At 42.8% G+C, this 10,077-nt stretch overlaps 2 protein-coding genes across 8 annotated transcripts in view; one reads left to right on the forward strand and one right to left on the reverse strand.

Annotated features, from left to right (window-relative positions):
• The window catches only part of LOC128769699 (A disintegrin and metalloproteinase with thrombospondin motifs 3), a 50,465-nt gene extending 45,135 nt beyond the window's left edge, over nucleotides 1-5,330 (forward strand). For 6 of the 7 annotated variants that reach the window (XM_053883640.1, XM_053883657.1, XM_053883673.1 and 3 more), the window contains 5 exons: nucleotides 1,627-1,759; nucleotides 1,884-2,091; nucleotides 2,658-2,787; nucleotides 3,396-3,485; nucleotides 3,568-5,330. In XM_053883640.1, coding sequence (XP_053739615.1) covers nucleotides 1,627-1,759; nucleotides 1,884-2,091; nucleotides 2,658-2,787; nucleotides 3,396-3,485; nucleotides 3,568-4,040 — 1,034 coding nt within the window. In that variant the 3' untranslated portion in view covers nucleotides 4,041-5,330. Of the gene's footprint in view, nucleotides 1-1,626; nucleotides 1,760-1,846; nucleotides 2,092-2,657; nucleotides 2,788-3,395; nucleotides 3,486-3,567 lie in introns of those variants that run through there. The other variant, XM_053883693.1, reaches the window with a different exon arrangement.
• On the reverse strand, nucleotides 4,755-9,368 carry star2 (steroidogenic acute regulatory protein 2). The gene is made up of 7 exons (XM_053883706.1): nucleotides 9,234-9,368; nucleotides 9,061-9,171; nucleotides 8,638-8,762; nucleotides 8,415-8,573; nucleotides 8,163-8,347; nucleotides 7,041-7,134; nucleotides 4,755-5,966 (listed from the first exon to the last, which is right to left on the reverse strand). The coding sequence occupies exons 1-7, from the start codon at nucleotides 9,295-9,297 to the stop codon at nucleotides 5,862-5,864; spliced, it is 843 nt and encodes a 280-aa protein (XP_053739681.1). The 5' UTR covers nucleotides 9,298-9,368; the 3' UTR covers nucleotides 4,755-5,861.
• Between the last annotated feature and the right edge of the window lie 709 nt (nucleotides 9,369-10,077).

Raw genomic sequence — 10,077 nt, forward strand, 5'->3', positions numbered from 1 at the left:
AGAGTAGGGTCTTTTCTTTAGTTCCTACTGAATCATTCAAAACCAACACCAGCCCAGAAGCAGCGTGGAGGGAGTCTGGAGGACTGTGGTTCATGATCTGTTCAAGTCTCTCAAGAAAGACATTAATATCACAGACTCTAAAACCCTGTTTACACAGAGACCAACTCAGTCGTTTCCGCGCAAGTTCTGTGTCGGACGGGCCTTCCGTCCACACGAATCCGACGTTTTCACCCACCCGTCCCACAGTGAATAATCCTAAATAATCCTGTGGACAGTGGACAGTGGCAGTCTCCCCTAAAGTCGATACCGGTGAACTAGAGAGTTGTATACTGTACATTCAGCAACAACTGCTCAGGTTCGCCGACTGTCATTGTAATGAGTGGAACATTCAGAGCAGGGGTTCTCAGCCTTTTTGATCTCGGAACTGGATCCCAGAACAAATGGGCCCAGTCAAGTAATAGAACTGATTCATTACTCTGGAATTCTTTTGTGATCAACAACCATATTTAATCTACTTACGTGTAAACAAACCAAAACCTTTTGGCATGAAACCACATGACCATGAGCAAAGATATTTATTTTTCATCGAAAAGTCCAGCCAGCAGCAGAACCAGGTGCAAGTCATGTTCATCAAATATACGAAAGAAAAAAAAGGAAAAAAAAACTGTTGAAAAATGTTTAAAAACTGAATGAAATTCTAAATAAAACATATGTAATAAACCCATGTCTAAATCTAATAAAATAAAAACAATATATTTTATTTAAACTCCAAAGAAGATATAAGTGAAGTGTAAATGAAAGTCTGAATGAAAGTATCGCCATAAAATGTTCTAGTTCATTTTCAAGAACTTCTCCGTTGTAACTATCACAGATTTGCAGCTGTCATGTCAATTCAATGACACACTACTACCACCATATGAGGCTTATGCATCAAAGCTGAGCGTCTTGCAGCCGTTACGGCCCAAAGGTGGAAAACCGGCCCTCTAGGAGGCACTCGCTCCCAACCGTGGGCCCCGGCCCTATGGTTAACTGATGGTCACTGATTTAGAGCAAATGTTTATTTTCTCAAAGCAATATCAAACAAGAACTTAAGGAACAGACTGTGGTGTCAATGGAGCACGAAGCAGGTGACACACACAGCAGCTGCTAAAAAACACACGTCCCCAGCTACTATCTCATGCCTCTGACGACTTGTAGTTCAAGGTTGACGCGAATCAACGCTCAACTGCGTCATCTGTAAACACCAATCGATTTGTGTTTGCTATCCAGTGATAATAGTTAACGCACAAGCCTCATTTGCGTCTGCACCATTGCTCTTCCTGTTTGTTGCTACAGCATGACTGCGCACCGCCCCCTTTGATCAGCTGAACCAGACTCTCAGGCGCAGCGCGTCGGTGTCATGTTAAACAGATTCTTTTTGTAAACTTCAACTACATATAACTTTAGAAATACATATATTCAGAATCTTACTTTTTTAGTAGATTTACCACATTTTGTGTCATGTGATAACTGAAGACAAAACCAAAACAAAGCGCGATAGGTGCCCTTTAATGGTTTTTCTCTGAAAGAAGGTCCTTTGTTCAAGTCTGCATGAACGATCCATGGTGTGCTTATGCTGTTTGTCAGGAATTCAGTACACCAAATACGGGTGCAGGAGGAAGAGCGACAGCCGTTTGGTTCATCGCAATTTCTGTGAAACCAGCAAGAAGCCCAAGCCCATCCGAAAACGTTGCAATGTCCAGGAGTGCAGTCAGCCAGTGTGAGTAAATGAAGCTCCGAAGGCAATGTAAAGCTTGGTACCATGTTGCATGCAGGTTGCATTTGCTCTGATAAAACAGGGAAATAGTGAAACAATGTGGCTGAAGGCTTGGTCGTGCTCTCAGGTGGGTGGTGGAAGAGTGGACTCCATGCAGTAAGACGTGTGGCACATTGGGCTTCCAGACTCGGCTGGTCCAGTGCATGCAGGCTCTCCACAACGGCACCAACAGACCTGTCCACAGCAAACACTGCATTGAGGACCGACCTGAGCCCAGACGGGCCTGTAACCAAACCTCATGCCCTGCACAGTGGAGGACTGGAGCCTGGTCTCAGGTGAGCAAGACGCAGGGGCTTCTTGTCTTTATGTCAAAGGAATTGGTCATAATAGAGACAACTTTCTTGACTTATCCATATACTTAAAATGTTGAAGTTCTCCTCTCCATGATGCACTTAGTCCCTCATCATGACGATGCGCCAAAGTCATTGCTGTATAAACCTCTCCCGTCTGAAATCTCTGAATAGGTTACGAGAACCAAGCGATTTGGAGACATATTCCATTAATTCACGACACATAAACACTGCTGCTTCCTCGCTCACCTTTTTAAGTTTGGCGATTCTGCAGTGACATTACCAGCAGAGTGGGCGTGGCCAGAGAAAAAGACTTCATCTCCCACTAAATGTGGCGTCATCAGTAGGAAGAGCCTATGCATGTTTCCCAATGTCGACATTTCAAAAATAGGTAGAGTTTTGTGCAGAAAGAAAGATACTGCAGTGTTCTTGGGCCCAATGTCATTTTAAACGTGTCACCAGGATAAGTCCCCCTTGAAACAAATGTATATGCAGAGGCAGATGTTTGTTGACCACGGCAACTAATGAGGATTTTGTGATGAATGTTTCAGTGCTCAGTGACCTGCGGACAAGGCATCCAGCAGAGGCAGGTGGTCTGCAAAACCAGCGACAATGCGGTGGGAGAATGCGACGGCGAGAAGCCAGAGACCATCATCATTTGCATGTTGGCTCAGTGTCAGGGTGAGAAAAACTCATCAGCAACAGCACATGTTTCAAAAGAAGCTGTACTTTACTGAATATATTGAGCCTTTTCAAATTATTCCTCTTTTATTTCATTCATTGAGTTCTTTAGAAACTTTTGCTTGGAGAGGTCATGGGACTGGTAGTTCTTGTCAAGGCTTTTCAGCTGCAGAATTAAATTTGTTGAAAGTTTAATGTCAGAAAAACTGACTTGACTTGACCACATGGGTGACTCTTGGCTCCCAGTAGACCAAATTCTTTATTTCCCTTTTCTTTACTTGGATTGTACAATATCAAATGACAAAGACATTTAATCCTGCATGGCCAAGTGCTTTTCTGTGCTAGTCTGGGCTCAGTTTAGCTGGCAGAGGGGCACCAGCCTCTTAAAGAACATCATACATATCCGTATTTTCATAAACCTGGAAAGAATAATTCTCTCTGGATGCAACCAAAGTAGGTAAACCTGATCCTTAACTCCCTAAATGTTGCTACCCGCTGGCCCATTCAAATTACAAAATCATCCAACAACAAACATAAACATATTCCTGAGATGACTAGAACATACATTAGTGGGACAAAAACATGTTTTGTGTCTTTTGACACACCAGGAGAGCCAGTGTCTCTGGGCAACGCCACCATGGCCGACACGCTGGGTCACCAAAGGGTATCAGAGAATCCTGTTATCAGGCTGTCATCAAGTAAGTCAGTAAGAGTTTGTTGTTAGAGTTTTTTCAATGTTTTGTTTTTCCGCTCATTCTCTCTGTGATGTTGTGTCAATAGATGAGCCGTGTCTAGGTGACAAATCCATTTTCTGTCAAATGGAGGTTCTGGCCCGTTATTGTTCCATCCCCGGATACAACAAGCTTTGCTGCGAGTCCTGTAACAAGAAGGAGAGCCAGGTCACTCAGCACCCTGACCTCTATGTGACCCCAGCTACGGAGCACCAGACCTTCACTTCTGCTGTCTTCTCCACCAGCAGCAGCAGCAGCACACGGCTCCCAGTGCAAACCACTAAAGCCAACAGCAGACAACCTCGGCTCACCACACAACCTCCGACTAGCGCTGGTGTCACAGCGTCTACAGGATCCTCCACCTCGTACCCTGGGCCGGCTCTACCTCCAATACCTCCACGGCCAACCGCTGACACGGCCACAGAAAACAGGGCAAACAGCACTTTAAAACCTGTCAAAACAAAAAGGGATCATTCAGGATCCGAGAGCGACTCTGTTCACAGAAAGTCCACTCAGAAATGATGAACATCCGACATTGTCTCACTTCTTCTTTTTTTTTTTTGATAAAGTTTGTTAACTGATCGGACTAAAGATGGTTACCTCATCAAAACTGCGGAAACTAAAAAAACAAAGGTGCTGTAAACACGTCGCGTTCTAAATGTGAGGACTGCATCCATGAAGGTCTGTGTTTCATTTGTTTATTTAATATTCCAATATTTGTTGTTGTTTTTTCTAAGCAAACAAGACACGTTTTAGAGGACGGAACACTTCATGACTGTTCCCATAATCAATGAGCTACAAACCATGTTGGAGTTTGGAGAGAGATTTATTGTGTTTTCCTCATGTGGCACTTGGGTGAAAGATGTCAGAAGAGGTCCAATTTCTGTAAGAATATTTCATGAACCAATGTTTCACAGACCTTATTCCTACTCTGTGTACAGCTGTTTTTGTGTTCCAAGTGCATTAGAACTACTATTGAACTGGTGTTGTGAACATGTCAGAAGAACTTGAGCAGTCTGGGGTCTTTGTGAGTCAAAGATTCAAATCATGAGCCACATATTTTCACCTATAACCGCTGAACAATTCATTCATGTTAGAGAGCAATAGTTATTATTTTAATTTTCTTAACAGGGTGTCAGAATTTATATTTATTATTCCAAATAACAAGACACTATGTGATATTTACATTTTTTTTGAAGAAAAAAAAAAACTAATTTAATAAGCCATAAAGGGGTTTATGATTGGCAGCTTTCCGAATTTTATTTAAAATACATTGAGAATTATACATGAATTCAGATGAAAAGTGGTGTGCTTATGTATAGCTCATAAATGAATAAATAAAGGTAAGAAATGAACTCATTTCGATGTATAAATTCCACAGAAACTTCCATCATTCAGTCTCTGCAGCCTCACACTCCAGACTCGCCCCCACTGACTGGAGGCGCCATGCTTCTCCGGTGCTTCTCTTGTTTTCCAAAAACCATTGTTGATAAAGATTGATAAGGACAGGAAATGCGTGGTGCTCTTGGTGGATTGTGAAGTTTCAGCTTTGGCTCCAGCAACAAAAAGTCCTCACCTGTGACTTCCAGGAAACAGTTGTAAAGACACGTCCTAATTTTGCTTTCTGATGCAAATGTAAATAGTGTACATTTCACATTAGGATAAGAAAATTGGAAAACTAAGGAGGTGAAAGACCATTTCTCCATTGCAGTTCAAGACATCATGTGTATTGTATAGTTGTGTATATACGTGTGTTTATGCGTGTGTGAATGGAAGCTTTAAATGTTAATATTTATTGAGTTTTTAAGTGGTACGGGAAAAAAGTAAAACTCTTTTAACATTATCCCCGTGTCTATCTGCTTATTCCTCTAGGGGGCGTCTGAGTTATTTGCTCGGGATGCATTAACCCATCAGCCACAATGCAGCAAACAGCTGGACTCTACATGTATTTTCCTGCATTCTAAGAACAAAGATCAGTGGCACACTTTTACAGGGCACTCAAGCTGAGGTCCAAGTTCATGTATGTAGGTAGCTTAAAGTATGAGTGAGCTAGTTTCAGTTTTTGGAAAGTTTGACCTCTTTTCTCCGCTGAGACATAAAAAAGCGATTCAGCCTTCTTCAGGTCCTGTCTTTTATTTCTTTAAATGGACGACTCGAGCCAGAAGAAAGGGGCGTGGAGTCTGCATTACGGGACATGTGAATGAGGTCAGAGTTGGTTACAGGAGCCTGAATTCCTATTACATCCACGCCGATCTTCTCTGAGGAAGTTGAAGAATGGATGGATGCTTGGTGGCTTCATTTGTCAGAAAACCGTTGGAGGTCTGTTGTCAATGGCTTGGACTTTTAGCCGAGGGTGTCCATTCCTGCCAGACGTCCACGTAGGTGTCGGATGAACTCCAGCTGTGCCCGCGGGAGGGACTGATTGACGATGGACTTTGGCAGCCAGCCCTGAGAGGAGAGTCAGTTGTGAGAGTCCATCCTGTGCATTCACCTCAGCTCCCTTCATCTTACTGACATTCCGTTTTCCTTTCCTCAGATGATGCCATGTCTGACGCCTGAGAAGCTCAAGTTCACCTCTTTGATTCTATAAAGATTCACTGAAAATTGACTGACCCCTCCATGGTCTATCTCACAAGTCATTATTACGGATCGCTGCGCCGCTTGAAGAGTCACTTCACTATAAAGATATGAGTTCGTCCACAACCTTTTCAATAATAGCTTTATTGTATTTTGAAATAGATGTCAAATCTATTACATAATTTGACCATGTCATTTTAGGAGGCCCACATTAGCTACCGGTACATATAGTAATTGAAAACCAGCCAAAAACTATTTTTAAAAATATATTTTATAAAAAGGATGCACACTGAGGGAAAACAATTCTGGTGCTTCAAGAAGTCAGAGCTGATGAATTGAATGATTTGAAGTGGAGTCTTCTTCTAAAAATCACCTTCAATAATTGGAAGGAATATTAAGCACTGTGTGTTACAAATGTTGAGCACTTGTGAGATTGGCACCTCAGGTTAAATGGGAGAGTCATGAAATTATGCTATTTCAGAAGTGCCCATGGTGCTTCATGCTGTGTTGTGACTGGTGTGTGTCTCCAAACGCACCAGGCTGCAAATTATGCTGCTTCGTGCACACAGGCTTTTAAAAAAGCACCCGCAGTCTAGGGTTCAGACCCAGTGTGCAAACTGGAAAACTGCTAATGTCTTAGCCCCTAAGTTCCTTCTTGAAATGACTTCTGCAGGTCAGAGTCTGATTTAAAAGGCGGGGAGAGGCCTGCAGCTCTCAGGGTGTTGAGTGCCGTGTTCACTGAGGTGATGGTGCCACCCAGATAACCTTCACTTTTATTAGCATGTAAATCCAAAACACAAACAATGGCAGGTTTATGCACTGCGCAACCATGAAGTGAACTGTCGGAAATTCATGAATGTGATGAACGTAGAGGTTCATGTCACACAGGTGTCGCCTCAACTTCACGGACCATTCTCACTGCTCCACACGAACTGGTTAACTTACCTTCACGTCCATGTTGAGGAGCCAGGTGAAGCGACTCCTCCTGGACTCTCCCCTCAGAGGCTGTATGATGATACAAGTGGGGCCGTCCTCTGCTCTGTGAGCAAAATCCAATCAAAGTTTTTTTTTATTAGATTTGCAGGCCGTAATCATTACATTTTTATCCGAGTGATGAATTGCTTGAACCCGAACGTCCCACCGGCAATATTATGGAGTCAAATTATGCCCCGCAGCAGCCAACGCTCTTCTCTTTTTACAAGAGCTAGACGTTGAATTTAATTTAAAAAAAATTTCTGTGATTGGCATCAGTATTCTTGGAAAACCTATCTCGACACCTGTCCAGCTATGAAGCACCAGCAGGCCACACTGCACCCCCTGCTGCTGCCAGCTGTATTCTGACTCAACTAAAGGCAATGTTCAGCATCTCCGATGGAGAGCTTTCAAGGCTCTGTGCGCTCAAACCAGATCTAAAACATGTCATTCATTTAACAGTAACAAACCATTTTCTCATCACAGTCAAACAACATTAAGAACCACATCATTATTTATTTACAGATCCAATAGTTTGCTGTGGTTTATTAAGTATGTTTTTGCTATAGGTGCATGAGCAGCGACAATGAGAAGCCAGAAATGTTTTGAAATCCACGTGGAACTACAGATCAGTACCATAAAAGTAATTCTGAAAATGACTTATAAAAAATGGCAAACGTTTTAAAACGTTTAAAGTGCTAAATCCTGGTGCTAAATGTGGGTAAATGTTTGAAGTTAAATTCAAATAAATGAGTGTACAGACGTAAGAACAAGATTTTTGTTTCATGAATATGAACAGATGGGGACAGTTTTTGTTTCCAACGTACAAGAGTTTGTAATGCATAGTGTGTGTTTGGAATAAGTGAAGTCATTATTGTGAGGAAATGAGGAGGAAAACATTCATTTTACATTAAGATGAGTAAAAACAGGTGTTAGATAGACGGGACAGTAAAATTCCATAGTTATTTTTTAATGGTAAATAGCATAGCATAGCATGGCATCGTAAATCTGCGAAGCTGCCATGCTCTTACTTACTGGAATTAAATATTTCTCAGAACCGAACACAGAGACTGATTTGCTGGTGGAATTTCTCACCTGACATAACCAGCCTGAGGTGGACATGACTCCAGCTGAGTGGCTGCGCCTGCCAGGTAGATGCAGGACTTGGTTCTCAGGCTGTGTCTAACGCTCAGAAAATCCCTCTGTCCGATTAGATTTCCTGCCATCTGTGATGACACCTCATGAGTGACCCGAGTCTCAGGTCCAGCATGCTGAAGAACCTGGAACACGCATGAAGACAGCAGTCAGAGGCGACGTCTAATATGAGCATCAAAGTCAATTTCTTACTTTGATTCTGTGAATATTTGGGTTCCACTGGTGCATCTGTTCCACTTGGACAAACAGTAGTTCATAGATCTCCTCCATGTTGGCGTCCAGGACCACGTCCAGTCTGAAAACCTTCCTGGCATCAGGCATCAATTTGCTGCAGATCCTGTCACCATTGGTCTGTGATCAAATGCATGTATCATGAAAACACATTCAAAAACCACTGGGCTGGATCAAACGTTACCTCTGAGATCTCCACCTCCCAGCCCTCTGGGTGCTCCAGCATCTCCAGGGCTGCCCTCATCGCGTCTCTTCCCTGCTGTTCCAAGAAAACATGCTCTTTTTTGGCTACCACGTCCAGGCTGGGTCCTGAGGATTGCCAGTGGAAGTTAATTTAGAATCACAAGCAGTTGTTGTGGTGGAAAATATTACTGGAGAAGATATACAGTTGCAGAGGTAAAAAAAAAAAACTTTCTGAAATTGGGAAAATGTATAATTCACAGCCACAAAATGGCAAAAAAACATTGCGTTAAGAAATAGTTGACTCTCTGAAATAGAGACTGTGAGAGAAAAATGTGAAGAATGCTTTCAAAGCTTTGATTTGAAATTGTGCTAGAGAGTGTTTCAGAGGTCTGATTTATGTCCAAAGTCATATTTAATTTCTCACCACTATCGCAGCTCAAATGAGCATGTTCTAGGGTTTGCTGTTGCAGGTTCCTCCAGTGCTGCTGCCTGCTGACCTCGTGACCGATCACTGCCACGGCCGTCCGCTGAAGTCCTGCAGAGCGCCAACAGTCTCAGAGGTGCCTCAGCGAGAAGGACGGGATCCAGGGAGCTTACCTGCTGCGCTCCGCAGATGTGGGTAGGAGATTCCGCAGCAGAGTTTGACCACAGCGGGCAGCATTTTCTCAGTCCTGAGCAGTGACAGCGAATCCTCAGCGTCATGCCGCTGGTTTTATGCTTCCTGTGAAGGTCGCCAGCCGAGATTAGAGCTGGTGAAGAAGATAAGCGTTGGAAAGAGTTCTCCAAGGCTGCGCTACACCAGGAACATTCCAGAGAACTGACAATGCACTTCACAATTCAGACACATGAACAAGGACAAACAAGGTATTTCAGTGGTAGTATTTCAATCATGATTGACACCATAGTCCTGTCTGTTAAAAAAAAAAGCTTGTCCTCTTCTGGACTTGGCAAAACAGGTTCAATGACTGAGAAAGATTTGAGTTAAAAATTGGCCCAAGTTATCATTTAAATAACTTGTATTGGAGACAGAACAGATCTGCGTGCACAGCTGAAACCACACATCAAATGTGAGGCTGAGAAGCCCACACAAAAAGCACAGCGGAGCCAGAGTTTATGTACCGTTCTTCGCAGCCAGAATTCATTACTTTTCACTACGATATCAGGAGGCCTGGGCTGAAAGTCTCAGCTGGTGACTTCATCACACCCATCACTCAGTATCTTTTCACTGAGTCACTGCTTACGTAGAACATGATTGTCTAGTACGTAATGTGATGTTTGTCACTAACTTAGGGTGAAGAATATCACAAGATGAAACAGTCCTACTTAATCATTTGCCAGTTCAGAATCATTCAGTCAGCAAATATCAAATTATTAACATATGACATATCCATAGCATAACAGAGAAGAGCACATTGTAAAAGAGTGGCACTGTTATATTCCT

Source organism: Synchiropus splendidus, chromosome 1 (assembly GCF_027744825.2).
Source record: "Synchiropus splendidus isolate RoL2022-P1 chromosome 1, RoL_Sspl_1.0, whole genome shotgun sequence".
Classification (NCBI taxonomy): domain Eukaryota; kingdom Metazoa; phylum Chordata; class Actinopteri; order Syngnathiformes; family Callionymidae; genus Synchiropus; species Synchiropus splendidus.

What these genes read in the sequence shown, in the direction of transcription:
- star2 (XM_053883706.1), bottom strand. Translation starts at nt 9,297, where the DNA reads ATGCTGCCCGCTGTGGTCAAACTCTGCTGCGGAATCTCCTACCCACAT. An exon ending in ACATCTGCGGAGCGCAGCAG is followed by an intron (nt 9,172 to 9,233) that starts GTAAGCTCCCTG and finishes GGCGCTCTGCAG; the next exon opens with GACTTCAGCGGACGGCCGTG. An exon ending in TCATTTGAGCTGCGATAGTG is followed by an intron (nt 8,763 to 9,060) that starts GTGAGAAATTAA and finishes GGCAATCCTCAG; the next exon opens with GACCCAGCCTGGACGTGGTA.